The 16,530-nt window shown below is 45.6% G+C and overlaps 1 protein-coding gene across 2 annotated transcripts in view; it reads left to right on the top strand.

Annotated features, from left to right (window-relative positions):
• CRYBG1 (crystallin beta-gamma domain containing 1) overlaps window positions 1-16,530 on the top strand; it is a 448,368-nt gene that overhangs the window by 314,617 nt on the left and 117,221 nt on the right. For both annotated transcript variants that reach the window (XM_075340074.1, XM_075340075.1), the window contains one exon: window positions 589-2,282. In XM_075340074.1, the coding sequence (XP_075196189.1) occupies window positions 589-2,282 (1,694 nt within the window). The remainder of the gene's footprint in view (window positions 1-588; window positions 2,283-16,530) is intronic.

The raw sequence follows: 16,530 nt of genomic DNA, 5'->3' as shown, positions 1-16,530 counted from the left end.
AGATAGTATATTAAGGGTTTGGGATGCAAAGTATGGACAGTATAGATAATGGACATTCTTGGGGTCTGCACCATTTATGCTCGGAATGTATGGGGAAAAATCTGTTACATATATGTGAAGTATTATCAACTATGTAAACATGCCTTTTTATTTGATGAGTCTATATATCATAGATATACCATAGATCAACCATATATCTCAGATATACCATAGATACCATAGATCTCAATCTGCACCCAAAATGACTCTTCTCAATGTTTACCTACAGTATGTATACATTAGATAATTTTTGTTTACTGGAGGTGTTTAATAAATGTGAATTTAATAGCATTCATTTGGCTCATGATGGGAAATATTCTAGAATTTTTAGTGTTTTTTTAAATTAATAGAATTTTGACCTTCATTTTAATGATTTATCATCGACTAGTTAACCAAGGCCTGAACACATGTAACTAAGGCTAAATAAATAATGATAATGTATCAGAGGTATGCTCAAAGTAGGGCTACTCCCTAACTGTAAAGGGAAATTGTAGCACTCAGTTTCCTATTTTTCACTAAATGTATTTCCTTTTCTTTATTTTCTTCTAGTCTCGATCACCATCTGCAGAATTATCTAAGAAAGAAAGCACAAAGAAACCCGTCTTGGGAAAGTTTGGGAATTTGTTTAGCACTGCTAAAAAGAAACAGAGCAAAACTGCCCCTGATTCTCCCACAAGCCCAAATAATGAAAAATCTGAAAGGGAGAGAAAAAGGGCTCAAGTCCTAGTAACCTCAATCTCCAAAGTACATAATCAGGCTCCTGGCATTGTTTCAGATCAGCAGTCTCAGCTTGTCTCTAAGGAGCCTACATCACCTGTAGGCCAAAGTTTGAAGTTGACCTTTAATGGAAACAGTGATGATAGAGATACCAATGAGAGTAAAAACTCCGTTAAAGTAGCTGGGGAGTCAAGTGTAGTAGATGTAGAAAGCCCTGTTCTTTCGCCTGATGCATTTTCGGATGTCATTCAAAGGTCACCACTGAGTCCCACATTCAAGGTTGACAGACAAGGCACAGAGAAGATTGTCCGTCAATTAATACAGTCACCTGCAAGGAGAAGTTCCACTGATGGAGAAGGAAAGGTCAGCATAAGAAAGGTTTCACAGGAAATACATATAATTAAAAATGGTTCTCCCAAAGTATTGACTAAGAAAACGACAAAATTCTCTAGCAGAGTATCAGATCCAAAAATTAGGATATCTGAAAGATCTATCCAAAAATTGGGAAGCACGGAAAAAATAAACTCTACAAAAATAACATCGCCAATTGCATTTGGAAATGATGCCAAACACCAAGCTCTACAGCCAACTGAATTGAAACCATTCTTTGACACAGCAGGTGGCAGTAGTAGTTTACATAAACCTGTAAGTTCAGGGGACAGCTCGCCCTCTCTTAGTCCTTTAGAAGGTGATGTTTTTACTGAACCTCTGGAAGATAAGTCAAAGGATGAAAATGCAAAGGTTTTAGCATTTGATATCTATCTTAGTAAAACTACTAGTACTGGTTCTCAATCCTCCTTAAAAAGTTGTAGTAGTGTGGACACAATGGAGAAGAGTCCTAATAGAAAAATTAACAGAAAGAGACGCTCCCTTAAATCTCAGAATAGTCAAGAGGAAAATAACACTGAACACACAGCACTACAGGATAACATGTTTGATGAGAGTAACACTGAGGGGGTTAAGGAGTACTCAAATATTCCTGATGGGGATCTGAAAGCTGTGTCACCTGAGTCTGTTTCAGCCTCAGCCAACCAAGAATTAAAGGCGGGAGCTAATATCAAACTGTCGCCCAAGGGTGAATCAGACAAAGATAAACAGCAACACCCAGCCTCCAGCCCTATGAGGAAAAAAAATTCTTCTGCTCCCTCTTCTCCAACAGATCGCAAGGCACATGGTAGAGATCCACTGTTTAGAAATCCGACTGCAGCTGCCTCTGCCAAAACAACTGAGTTTAACCAGCCTGTTCCTGTTTCCACAACAAATAACGCCTACGTGGAAAAATCATCTGTTCCTGAATCCTTAGCTGGATGTGGTGGAGAGAGCACAAGCAATACTGCTGAGGAGGGTAGCAAAGCTACAACTATAGGTGGTGTAGACAGAAGGACAAAGCAGGAGAGCAAACAAGGAGAACTGAAATTGCAGTCTCAACGCAATACAAACCAAGCTTCTGATTCTTCAAACGGATCAAGGCTTCACGTTGCTCTGAATGACAGCCACAAGTCTACAGTAACATCAAAGCTCAACATGTAAGTACATATGTATTATCAGTGCCACTAGAAAACATTTTAATATCTGTTAGCTTTTTTTCATTGCACAATAGTTTTAAGAAAAGGAAAATGTAAAAAATTGTTCTTATCATTCTGTGTTCTGTATGACCATGATATCTAATGCAACAAAAGATGCCTCCATTTGAGACGTCGGTGTTTAGTACATATTCAGTTAAGCTTTTTTGCATAAAATAGTTTTCATCGTGCACAGGAAAAAAGATGCAGCTGCAGTATATCCTACTTTTAACATTTTCAAAAATAGCAAACTAACTACCCTAAGTATAACAGTAACTATTATTATTATTATTGTTTTTTTTTTTATATTTTATTTTTATTTTCAAGAAACAGTTTTAGGAAAGGCATAAACATTGAGTTATTTTTCTTTTCAGTGTAAATTTAGAGATATTTATCATGTTGGAATTTGTCACATTCTTTTGAATTGGGTGCAGTTTGTATTGTGTTGCAACCTAACCCCTACAGGACTGAGCAATTTTTATTTTTTGCGCTTCAATTTTGCTGTCCTTTTTCTTCCAAAAGCCATTTTTTAAAAAAAATTTTTAATTTTTTTTATCGGTTGCCGCCTGAAGTGATGTACAGGCTGGATCGTGGCTCTTACATTCTGCTGTCAGCAATTTAGAGCATTTCTTCACCTTCTGTATATTATGTCTAATTTGGCACTTAAAGGGATCCTGTCACCATATTTCACCCTATAAACTGCGACCACTACCAATAAGCCCCTTATATACAGCATTCTAAAATACTGTATAAAGTGCCCATGCCGATGTGTATAAGGGCAGAGAAAAGTGTGCATACGCAGGATTGCAATTGAGGACTCTGTGTGGATGACGTAGGATGTGTCATCCACATGGAGCAGAGAAGGACAGCGATCGTAAGAAGAGAGGAGTCGCCAGACCGAGACTGCCCACACGTGAGTATAATTGAAGCTGTTCTTGTGTTATACACATCGGCTTGAGCACTTGTCTATAAGAGCTTACTGGTGGTGGCTGCACTTTAAAAGATGATGAATTTAGTGACCGTTTCCCTTTAAAGAAAAAGTGCAAAGTTGACAATAAAACTTCAGCGACTGACCATTATTCCTCTCATACACATTCAGACTTCAATCAAGTGTAACTGTTTTCTCAATGAGGAGTTATATATGCCGATTCTTCATTTCCTTAACCTCATCTGTTGGATAAGTCATGGGGCCCAGATACACATAACATAGTGAGCCTTTGCTGCCGAAACCTGTTTAGCTTCCTTTTTTTCTAAAGTGTATGAGCACCTAAATCAATTACTGTAATTGACATGTCCATGTTTTAAATTTCATTACAAAACTAAGCAATCATACAAGCGAAGGCCGGGTTCAGATGGGCATATTTAATGTTTAGTATACGGAGCGCAATGTCAGGACTGACCACAGGTCTCTCTATCCAAATGTACAAGGCCGGTTTCACATTTGCGTCGTTTTGACGGAAACTGAATCCAGCACAGATGCAGTACAGTTCATTTATTTACAGTGGAAGCGCGACACCATGTGGACACATGCGGTTGTGTATGAAACACACAACCGCATGGTGTCGCACTTCCACTGTAAATAAATGAACTGTACTGCATCTGTGCTGGATTCAGTTTCCGTCAAAACGACGCAAATGTGAAACCGGCCTAAACTCAGACATATCTGAATCTGCAAGTTGGGGCCGGGGCACCTGTGGTAAGTCAGGATATTGTGCTCCGTATATGGACTGTGAAATACGCCTGTGGGAATCTAGCCTAACCAAAAGTGTACAGAAACTTTTGTAAGCTGCAGGAACTTGTAGGAACTGCACTTCAGTTCCCATGCATGTCCAGTTAGTTCTGTTTTTTCATTAATGTGGGTTTCACAAAAACAGAGCGAAAATCTTCCAGTACTGGACCCATTCATTTGAATGGGAATGGAAGTGTCATAAAATGTTTTCCATTTGTCTGCAGGTTTTGTTTTTTTTTTTTTTTTATATATATAATTGTACAAGAACCGCAAAAAAAATCTGAAACCAAAGTGTCTATTTCAAATGGATTCATTTGTTATTTTTAAAGACATTAAAGAACTTAAACTTTTTCCGTTTTTGCATGTTTTTTTTGTTCTGTTTTAAAAAAGATCCAATTTTTTTTTTTTTTAATACTGGATCCATTACAAATGGAGGACTAGTGGACAGGGCCTTGGCTGAATGTCCAACCATCTAATATGAGGATGTTTAGACTGTTCCCCTATAGAAGATATCTTAGAAATAAAACACTTTTCATGAAGATTTCAAGATGCCTGATCCTTTGTTCCTACAGGAGATAACAAACTGTTTAAAGGCATTGTACAGTCTAAGGGGTGCTTCACACACAGAGAGCTCACTGCCGAGATTGCTGCTGAGTCACACTTTTTGTGACGCAGCAGTGACCTCATTAGCGATCTCGCTGTGTGTGACAATGAGCAGCGATCTGGCCCCTGCTGCGAAATCGCTGCTCGTTACACACAGCCCTGGTTCGTTTTCTTCAAAGGCGCTCTCCCGCTGTGACACACAGATCGCTGTGTGTGACAGCGAGAGAGCGACAAATGAAGCGAGCAGGGAGCAGGAGCCGGCGTCTGACAGCTGAGGTAAGCTTGTAACCAAGATAAACATCGGGTAACCAAGGTGGTTACCCGATATTTACCTTAGTTACCAGCCTCTGCAGCTCTCACGCTGCCTGTGCTGCCGGCTCCGGCTCTCTGCACATGTAGCTGCTGTACACATCGGGTTAATTAACCCGATGTGTACAGCAGCTAGGAGAGCAAGGAGCCAGCGCTAAGCAGTGTGCCCGGCTCCCTGCTCTCTGCACATGTAGCTGCATTACACATCGGGTTAATTAACCCGATGTGTACTGTAGCTAGGAGAGCAAGGAGCCAGCGCTCAGTGTGCGCGGCTCCCTGCTCCCTGCACACACAGCTAAGCGGTGTGCGCTGGTAACTAATGTAAACATCGGGTAACCATACCCGATGTTTACCTTAGTTACCAGTCTCCGCAGCTTCCAGACGGCGGCTCCGTGCAAGCGCAGCGTCGCTTGCACGTCGCTGCTGGCTGGGGGCTGTTCACTGGTCGCTGGTGAGATCTGCCTGTTTGACAGCTCACCAGCGACCATGTAGCGATGCAGCAGCGATCCTGACCAGGTCAGATCGCTGGTCGGATCGCTGCTGCATCGCTAAGTGTGAAGGTACCCTTAAATAAGTCTGCAGTCACTCAAAAATGACGATTTCTGACCCTGGAATGGCAGTCATGTCACCACAATTGTGTGATATGCATGTCCCGACCAGTACCCACCTAGTGGGTGCGGCCTCATTCCATACAAGTGTATGGAATGCGCTCGTCCGACTAGTGGGCAAAGCCTTACTCAATACACTTGTATTGAGTGAGGCTGCACCTCATTAGTCTGGTTCTGGCTGAGAACATCCATATCATAGAATTACGGTCACGTGACTGCTGTTCAACGCTTAGAAACTGTCAAATCCTTTTTTGGCAGCAGATTACTTTTTTATTATGCTTACTTGTATAGCACCATCAACGCTTCACAGATACAGTTGTGTTCAAAAGTTTACATACCCCGGCAGATTTTTTTCTTTCTTGGCCTTTTTTCAGAGAGTATAAATGATAACATAATCTTTTTTTCATTCATGGTTAGTGGTTGGGTGAAGCCATTTATTGACAAACTACTGTTTTCTCTTTTTAAATCATAATGACATCCAAAACCATCCAAATGACCCTGATCAAAAGTTCACATATCCCAATTCTTAATAGCATGTATTGCCCCCTCTAACATCAATGACAGCTTGAAGTGTTTTGTGGTAGTTATGGATGAGGCTCTATTTTCTCAGATGATAAAGCTGCCCATTCTTCTTGGCATAAAGCCTCCAATTCCTATAAATTTCTCTTTTTTTTTTTTTTTGTGCATGAATTGCGTGTATGTTCTCCCCAGAGTGGTTCAATTATATTGAGGTCAGGAGACTGAGATGGCCATTCCAGAATCTTCACTTCATTCTTCTGTAGCCAATGATAGGTTGACTTGGCCTTGTTTTGAATCGTTGTCATGTTGGAACATCCAAGTACGTCGCATGCACAGCTTCCAGGCTGATGAGTGCAAATTTGCCTCCAGTATTTGCTGATAACGTGCTGCATTAATCTTTCCTTTTACCAAGTTTCCTGTGCCTTTTGTAGCTCACACATCCTAACGTCATCAGCGATCCACCTCCGTGCTTCACAGTAAGAATGGTGTTCCTTTAATAATAGGCCTTGTTGACGCGTCTCCAAATGTAACGTTTATGGTTGTGGCTAGAAAGTTCAATTTTGGTGTAATTACTCCAAAATACCTTGTTACAGAAGTTTGGAGGTTTGGCGTATTGTACATGAGATGCTTTGTGGCGTTTACGCAGTAATGGCTTTCTTCTGGCGACTCGACCATGCAGCCCATTTTTCTTCAAGTGCCTCCTTTATTGTGCATCTTGAAACAGCCACACCGCTAGTTTTCAGGGAGTCCTTTAAACCTTTGCGCACAACTGTATATTTTCATCTCTGTCCCCTTTTGGGAGTATAATTTAAATTCCCTATCCATAGGTCTTTGGAGTGTGGGTGGGAGGAAACCAGAGTACCTGGAGGAAACCCACACAAGCACAGGGAGAACATACAATTTTTTGCAGATGTCCTTGGTGGGATTTGAACCCAGGACCTCAGTGCTGCAAAGCAACAGTGCTAACTACCGAGCCATGTCTTTCCATTTAGAAGGCATAGACACTCAAGTTGTTTTGTTTTTTTTTTGGTGTGCGTATGTATGTACGGGGGTGTTTGCACTCATAATGATACAAGATGGGGGAAAAAAATGTTCTGCATGAGTTGCACTGCATAACAAAGATTTCTGTATAGAAATCCAGGGATTTGCAAAGCATTTGCCTTAATAACATGATTCAGCATTTTACAGCCCAGCATGAAATAACCTGTCATCAGAATTTGAGTCTGCCAATATCAAGGAAGCCCAGTTTATCTGCTACTTTCCTTCCTCATATTATAATTTCACTAGTTGTCTGCCAATTGCTGTTACCAAGTGGTATGATCAAAGACCGAGGAGTATAAACACGGGTGGGAGAGAACAAAGGTAGATAATAAGTGACAAAAAGCAAACATAATCTCCCTTTTAAATATACTGAGTATTGTACTTATAGGTAGATTATGTTGTTTGTTGGCACACATGTGTTTCAGTCTTCCTCTGGTGGGGATTTGGTATTTTAAAGGGAACCTGTCAGGTGCAATATGCACCCGGAACCGCGAGCAGTTCTGGGTGTATATTGCTAATCCCTGTTTAATTGTCCCTTTATACACTAGCATAGATAAAGAGATCTTTAGAAAAAGGATTTCTAAAGATCTTATATCGTATGCTAATGAGCGAGGGGAGTAGCCCCAAAGGCGTTGCTTCCCTTGCTAGTCGTCCCCATTAGCATGTTAGTACGTCCCTGTGGGCGTGCTAATGACACACCCACACCGGTGCCGTGGGGCACTCGTTACCGGGCCGCAGTTCAGTTTCTGGGATGGGACGCTGCGGTGGCAAAGCTTGGTTCCATGACCCTGGCGGTGTCAGTTAAAAGAGAAAGTTTATAATAGTTATTCATGATGCCACTTGTGCTATGCAGCAAGAGAGGTGCTGCTGCTGCTGCGGGATGGGGCCTCTGGGGCAGATGGTGATGCAGCTTAGTTGGTGCAGCTAATTTAGAGTGTTGTGTGCTTTGAGTGCATACCGGTGGATGACCTTTTCTTTACCCAGGATGGGGTACCACACCTCTGGCTGAGGCACAGTACCTCTGTTGCGACTAATAATAATAATCTTTATCTCTATAGTGCCAACATATTCCGCAGCGCTTTACAATTCAGGAGGATCATATACAAACAAGTAAGTTATCTAAAATACAATATTTAGAGGGGAAAAAAAGACAACCCTGCTCGTGAGAGCTCACAATCTACAATGAAATGGGGGGGAGGGACAAGGTACAAGTGCTTATTTACAATGACAATCCAGCCGTCTCAAGGAAATAGGGGATAGATAATGGCTTCTTGGACCAGTTGGCCAGAACCTTGAGATGCATTTGGGTGACTGAAGCCTCAGGGGCACCACACTAACATGTTAATGAATGTGCAGTGTCAGAGGAGATCTCACTCACCTCTCCACCGCCACCACCGCTTGATGCTGGATTTCAGCTCCGTGCGCATGACACTGGAGTTTGGGTCAAACGCTCTATGAAGCCGGGTGTATGCGACCTGGCTTCAAACTGAAGTAGTGCGCATGACCGAACCTCCGGGGTCATGTGCACTGAGCTGAAATCCAGCATCAATCTGCGGTGGAGAGGTGAGTGAAATCTCCTCTGATGCTACACATTCATTAGCAAGATAGCACACCCACAGGGATGTACTAACATGCTAATGGGGGCGACTAGCAAGGGAAGCAATGACCTTGGGGCTACTGCTTTCGCTCATTAGCATACGGTAAAAGATCTTTAGAAATACTTTTTCTAAAAATCTCTTAATCTATGCTAGTGTATACAGGGACGGTTAGAATGTGATTAGCAATATACACCTAGAACTGCTCGTGGTTCTGGGTGCATATGGCACCTGACAGGTTCCCTTTAATTTTCGATGAGACCTTGGACGATGTGCCAAAATCATACAGAGGGTGAAATAAGTATTGCACACTTCCCCAATTTTGTAAGTAAATATATTTCAAAAGGCGCTGACATTTCTAATTTGCTATTGCAATGAGTTTCTCACCAGATGTTGGTAGCAATCCATCCAATCCAACAGGCAAATAAAAGAAATCATAGATGTCCATAAATTTAGTGAAATATAGTAATGAGATATGACAGAGTATTTAACACGCTTACTGATATTTATTTAATACTTTCTACAAAAGCCTTTTGTTGGTGATTACCGCTTTGACACCACCTTTTATGGAGAAACTGGTTGCGTGCATTACTCAGGTGTGTATTTTTTTTTTTTTTTTTTTTTTATCATCCTTCAACACAAACACTTCAAGTCCTGAAGGTTCTGTGGGCGCCTTCTATGAACTCTGAGTTTTAGTTCCTTCCATAAATTTTCTATTGGATTCAGGTCAAGTGATTGACTTGGGCCATTCTAGCAGCTTTAGTTTCCTTTTCTGAAACAAACGGAGTTTACTTGGCTGTATGTTTTAGTTTCATTGTCTTGCTGAAACCCTTGTTTCATTTTAATCATCCTGGTAGATGGCAGCAGATTTTTATCAAGTTTTTCTTGGTAAATTTCTATTTATACTTTAATTATATGAAGTTTGCCAGTGCCGTATGCTGAAAAACAGACTCACATAATGATGTTCCCAGCTCCAGACTTCAATGTTGGTATGGTATTTTTGCAGTGATATGCAGTTCCTTTTGTTTTCCAAACATGGTGTGTATTATGGCATCCAAAGAGTTCAATTTTGTCTCATGTGACCAGACTCTCTTCTCACAGTATTTCACAGGCTTGTCTAAATGTTGTTGAGCAAACATTAAACATGGTTTAACATGCTTTTATTTTCAGAAATGGAGTCTTGTGTGGTTAGCTTGCATAGAGGCCATGGAGGTTGAGTTAATTGACTTGCATTAGGTTCGATAATCATGAAGAATACCGGAATAGTACTTTTTGGGATTTTTTACAAATAATCCGAACACTAATAGTTATTATTCACCCATCACTACAGTAGTTATGGATACTGATGAAATGCTGATGCAGCGCCCCTGAACCCATCATGGTGCTACAAGATTCTGCATCCCCACAAGGATGCAGAGCCTACCCCCTTAGGGACCCAGAACCCCAGTGCCGGTAACACCAAAAACCCAGGTAATCCCAGTTTTCCCAACAATCCTCCATATAATGGTACCCAGCTAGGGTAGGACCAAATGATGGCCGGCAAGCGGTGGCACCACTCCAGTCCAATAGTTTGACCAGGTGGGAGGGGCAGACTGTGGAGAGTAGTCGGGAAAACAGTAGTCAGAACTGCGTTGACTGTTGAAAGTGTCAGACAGCAGGAGTGTGAAGGTGGAAGTGAAGGGACACCCTGACTCGGGTTAACGGTGACCTGTTACCCAGGAGAAGTGGTTGCCGGTGGAGTACTCCCGGAACTACGCACCGACTGGGTACAGGACCCTAGGACAGGAAAGAGCTTCAAGCCGACCTGTTAACACCTGCACAGCAAAGGGGACCATCAAGGACCTTGCTGACTTTAAAGAATCTGAAGACTCAGTAGCAAAGGGAGAACCGGGGACAGGACTAGAGACTCCATCCCCACAGGGTTCACGCTACTGTCAGGCGGACAGAAGTGGACAAACCACAGAACGGGGACTCCCAGTGTTCTATACCACGGGGACCCACTTACCAGAGACAGGTGCAGGGGAAGAAGGTACCAGAGAACCAAACTGGCACTGGGATGAAGGGGACCTGGAGGCGAAACCAGCCGGCCTCGGGCCACCAGTTAAAAGCTCAAGAAAGTCAGTAAACCAGTTGCACTGAATACCTGTGTGGACTACCTTCTTTCGACGCCCACTGCACCATACACCTGCTGGGGCAAAACCCTACTTGTGGAGGGACTACCATACTAGCTGCCAATACCACCAGCCCCAGTGGACACATTCTGCAGCGGCGGCTCCCTATACTTAACCGCAACACTGTAAGTGGCGTCACGTATAAACTTCATTCAACAATCCCCTGTAAATATCCCCATTATAAAAAGGGCCCAAGGCACAGAACCGGGTAACTGCCAAAACCGTGACATTCCCAAGACGTACACTGCCCGGAACAGAGTATCCCATATCCCTGGGTGCTACACTGACATATGAATAAGGTCTTATATTGTCACAGCTCTGCTAATAGCAAACCCTTTTGCAAACCCACAACAGAGGAGAGCCATGGAAACTGAAGTGAAAGCCTCACTGGACTACACCTGGTTCATTAGCAGACAGATGTCCTTTACTTGTTGATTTTGCGCAAAAGTACACAATCCTGGAGTACCCAAATGAGTTCATCGAATAGGTATCGGCGCAGTTTGAAAGTGGTGGGGAATCTAATGGTTGCCGTCCTGATGCCTTTCTTGAATAACCAAAATGTGCTTAAAATCTTATGATAATGCAGTAACATATCTATATATATAATTGCCTTATTCTGTCTGTCTGTCTGTCTGTCATGCTCCTAAATTGTGTCCTTACGGTGACACAAAGCTGATTGGCCGCTGGGCTCGCCATGGCCCCGCCCCCCCACACGGATTGGCCTCTCGCCCCGGCTCTCTGCAGGCCCCGCCCCCCTCACGCAATGCACGCTCGCTCTGGCCCAACTGACACGGAGCTCCGACTCCTAGGTGAGTACACACACACACACACATCACATCACACTCACTCTCACACACACCTCACACATCACATCCACACACTCACAACATCCTGGGATATCGCTTGCTTCTACACCGGCTCCGTCAGGATCCCAGCAGCGCCAGACATAACCTTGCGATGCTGGGATCTTGACGGAGCCCGTGAATGCTGGTAACCATTATACACATCGGGTAACTAAGGTCCCTTGGTTACCCGATGTGTATCATAGTTACCAGTGTACACCGGCTCCCGATACACATGTGCAGGGAGCCGGCATTATACTCCTTTCCCCCCAGGACTACTCCTCCTATTACAGTCCTCCTATTATACTCCTCTCTGAGTATAATAGGAGAACTATTATAGCATGGGGGATGTAGCACGATGGGGGGTGCGCAGCATGGGGGATGTAGCACGATGGGGAGTGCGCAGCATGGGGGATGGAGCACGATGGGGAGTGTGCAGCATGGGGGATGGAGCACGATGGGGAGTGTGCAGCATGGGGGATGTAGCACGATGGGAGGTGCGCAGCATGGGGGATGTAGCACGATGGGGGGTGCGCAGCATGGGGGATGTAGCACAATGGGGAGTGCGCAGCATGGGGGATGTAGCACGATGGGGAGTGTGCAGCATGGGGGATGTAGCACGATGGGGAGTGTGCAGCATGGGGGATGTAGCACGATGGGGAGTGCGCAGCATGGGGGATGTAGCACGATGGGGAGGTGCACAGCATGGGGGATGTAGCACGATGGGGAGTGCGCAGCATGGGGGATGTAACACGATGGGGAGTGCGCAGCATGGCGGATGGAGCACGATGGCGGGTGCGCAGCATGGGGGATGTAGCACGATGGGGAGTGCGCAGCATGGGGGATGTAGCACGATGGGGGATGTAGCACGATGGGGGGTGCGCAGCATGGGGGATGTAGCACGATGGGGGGTGCGCAGCATGGGGGATGTAGCACAATGGGGTGTGCGCAGCATGGGGGATGTAGCACGATGGGGAGTGCGCAGCATGGGGGATGTAGCACGATGGGGAGTGCGCAGCATGGGGGATGTAGCACGATGGGGAGTGTGCAGCATGGGGGATGTAGCACGATGGGGAGTGCGCAGCATGGGGGATGTAGCACGATGGGGAGTGCGCAGCATGAGGGATGTAGCACGATGGGGAGGTGCACAGCATGGGGGATGTAGCACGATGGGGAGTGCGCAGCATGGGGGATGTAACACGATGGGGAGTGCGCAGCATGGCGGATGGAGCACGATGGCGGGTGCGCAGCATGGGGGATGTAGCACGATGGGGAGTGCGCAGCATGGGGGATGTAGCACGATGGGGGATGTAGCACGATGGGGGGTGCGCAGCATGGGGGATGTAGCACGATGGGGAGTGCGCAGCATGGGAGATGTAGCACGATGGGGAGTGCGCAGCATGGGGGATGTAGCACGATGGGGAGTGCGCAGCATGGGGGATGTAGCACGATGGGGAGTGCGCAGCATGGGGGATGTAGCACGATGGGGAGTGCGCAGCATGGGGGATGTAGCACGATGGGGAGTGCGCAGCATGGCGGATGTAGCACGATGGGGAGTGCGCAGCATGGCGGATGTAGCACGATGGGGAGTGCGCAGCATGGCGGATGGAGCACGATGGCGGGTGCGCAGCATGGGGGATGTAGCACGATGGGGAGTGCGCAGCATGGGGGATGTAGCACGATGGGGGATGTAGCACGATGAGGGATGTAGCACGATGGGGGGTGCGCAGCATGGGGGATGTAGCACGATGGGGGATGTAGCACGATGAGGGATGTAGCACGATGGGGGGTGCACAGCATGGGGGATGTAGCACGATGGGGAGTGCGCAGCATGGGGGATGTAGCACGATGGGGAGTGCGCAGCATGGGGGATGTAGCACGATGGGGGGTGTGCAGCATGGGGGATGTAGCACGATGGGGGTTGCGCAGCATGTGGGATGGAGCATGATGGGGAGTGCGCAGCATGGAGGATGGAGCACGATGGGGAGTGCGCAGCATGGAGGATGGAGCACGATGGGGAGTGCGCAGCATGGGGGATGGAGCACGATGGGGTGTGTGCAGCATGGGGGATGGAGCACGATGGGGAATGCGCAGCATAGGGGATGGGGCATGATGGGGGGTGTGCAGCATGGGGGATGGAGCACGATGGGAGGTGCACACCTCCCCCCAACACACACACACACACACACACACACACCGCCATACACAGACACCCACACACACAGACAACGCTGCACACACACAACACCCAACACACAAACACCGCGGCATACATAAATATACGCACATACCGCACAACACACACATTGCACAAAACATACCTCCCCCCCAAAACACACCACACCCACACAAACCGCGCAACACACACAACGCGACAGACACACAGCGCTCCACAAACAACGCAACACACATACAACACACATACAACACCGCTCTCATACAACACACATACAACACCGCTCTCACCCCCCGCCACACCCAGACAACACCCAGAACATGTACAGCGCCCTACACAAACACTATATATATATATATATATATATATATATATAACAAAAATCATACATGAACTACACAATACGTAAATTCTAGAATACCCGATGCGTAGAATCGGGCCACCTTCTAGTTTTACATAATTGCTTTAACATACATGTCTGTTTCTAGGGACATGATAAGTGTTTGCACTACTGAGGCAAAGACAAAACTATCGTTGCATGCACCCGGGTTGTCTTCACTGCGGTTTTGTTGCTGTATTAAACTACTGTGCTGGTTACATGTGATATGTATGTAAATTGGAATTGATCTTAAAGGTACCGTCACACTAAGCGACGCTCCAGCGATCCCACCAGCAACCTGACCTGGCAGGGATCGCTGGAGCGTCGCTGCATGGGTTTCTGGTGAGCTGTCACACAGGCAGATCTCACCAGCAACCAGTGACCAGCCCCCAGCCAGCAGCGACGCATGGAAGCATGCTGCACTTGGTAACTAAGGTAAATATTGGGTAACCAACCCGATATTTACCTTGGTTACCAGCGCACACCGCTTAGCGCTGGCTCCCTGCACACCTAGCCACAGTACACATCGGGTTAATTACCCGATGTGTGCTCTGCTACGTGTGCAGGCAGCAGGGAGACTGCTTCTGCGGACGCTGGTAACCACGGTAAACATCGGGTAACCAAGAAGCCTTTTACCTTGTTACCCGATATTTACCTTCGTTACCAGCGTCCGCCGCTCACACTGCCAGTACCGGCTCCCTGCTCTCTGCACTCCTAGCCACAGTACACATCGGGTTAATTACCCGATGTGTACTCCGGCTACATGTACAGAGAGCAGGAAGCCGGCACTGGCAGTGTGAGCGGCGGACGCTGGTAACGAAGGTAAATATCGGGTAACCAAGGAAAGGGCTTCTTGGTTACCCGATATTTACCATGGTTACCAGCGTCCGCAGAAGCCGGCTCCCTGCTCACTGCACATTCAGTTGTTGCTCTCTCGCTGTCACACACAGCGATGTGTGCTTCACAGCGGGAGAGCAACAACTAAAAAATGCTCCAGGACATTCAACAACCATCGACCTCACAGCAAGGGCCAGGTTGTTGCTGGATGTCACACACAGCGACATCACTAGCAACATCGCTGCTACGTCACAAAAGTCGTGCCTCAGCAGTGATGTTGCTAGCGATGTTGCTTAGTGTGACGTGGCCTTAACTAGGTACACCTCTCTTCTTTAGCTTATGCAAAAAGGTACTTGCAGAAAAGGGCTAAAGAGAGGCTGGAGGCTTTCAGGGGTTCTTGTCAGCATGAAATATGTCAGGAAGGAGCCAACAGGGAAGAGTTGTCTAGTCCCATACCTCAATCTGTCCTACATGTTCACTCATGACATGTAGTTAATGTCACAGTGAACTGTTTTAAGTCATTTATCTTTTAGGTAGTAAAAAAACTGAACACACGATAACTGTGTGACTCGATTTCCCTATATAAATTCTATACAAATTTTTGTAGGATGTAAATGCTATTAAAACACATGATAAGGTGAACTCACATTTCACGTTTAACTCAGTGGTGTAATCTCTACTGGCATTATGAATGTCGTTAGAGAAACTAGGTGGTGTCATGTAACAAAGTTATTTTTATAAAGGCATTTCTTAATATTTACATAAGGTAATGCTAAAATGTTCCCTGTAATTAGGGCTCTTTAACCCCTTAACGACCGCGGGCCGTAAAATTACGTCCTAAATGACATAATCTTACTGCCCGCGGTCCTCCGGCGGCAGCATGCCGCGATCGGCACACATCTCAGCTGATTTTCACAGCTGAGATGTGTGCCTGCTAGGCACGAGCAGAATCGTTATCTGCTCGTGCCGATTAACCCCTTATAATGGCGCTGTCAATACATGACAGCGCCATTATAAGCGCAATCGCGGTAAAGTTTTACTTACCGCCGAAACCGGAAGTCACGTGACGCGATCACGTGACTCCCGATAGTTGTCATGGTAGTACAGGGTCATGTGATGACTCCTGTACTACACATGAATTGGTTTCACTTTCGCTGTGCCCGGGGCACAGCAAAAGAGAAAGACAGCGTATCTGCTGTTTACAGCCTTCCAGCTGTGATCAGCAGATACTGCAGAGCGATCGGAATGCTGATCGCAATAGCCCCCTAGGGGGACTAGTAAAATAAAAAAAAAAAGTAAAAAAATAAGTTTTAAAAAATTAAAAAAAAACAAAAAAACCTAAAAGTTCAAATCACCCCCCATTCGCCCCATTGAAAATTAAAGGGTTAAAAAAATAAAAAATA

Source organism: Anomaloglossus baeobatrachus, chromosome 3, assembly GCF_048569485.1.
Source record: "Anomaloglossus baeobatrachus isolate aAnoBae1 chromosome 3, aAnoBae1.hap1, whole genome shotgun sequence".
In the NCBI taxonomy this organism is placed as follows: domain Eukaryota; kingdom Metazoa; phylum Chordata; class Amphibia; order Anura; family Aromobatidae; genus Anomaloglossus; species Anomaloglossus baeobatrachus.
The sequence above is the reverse complement of the archived record's forward strand: the minus strand, read 5'-3'. Positions and strand labels throughout refer to the sequence as shown.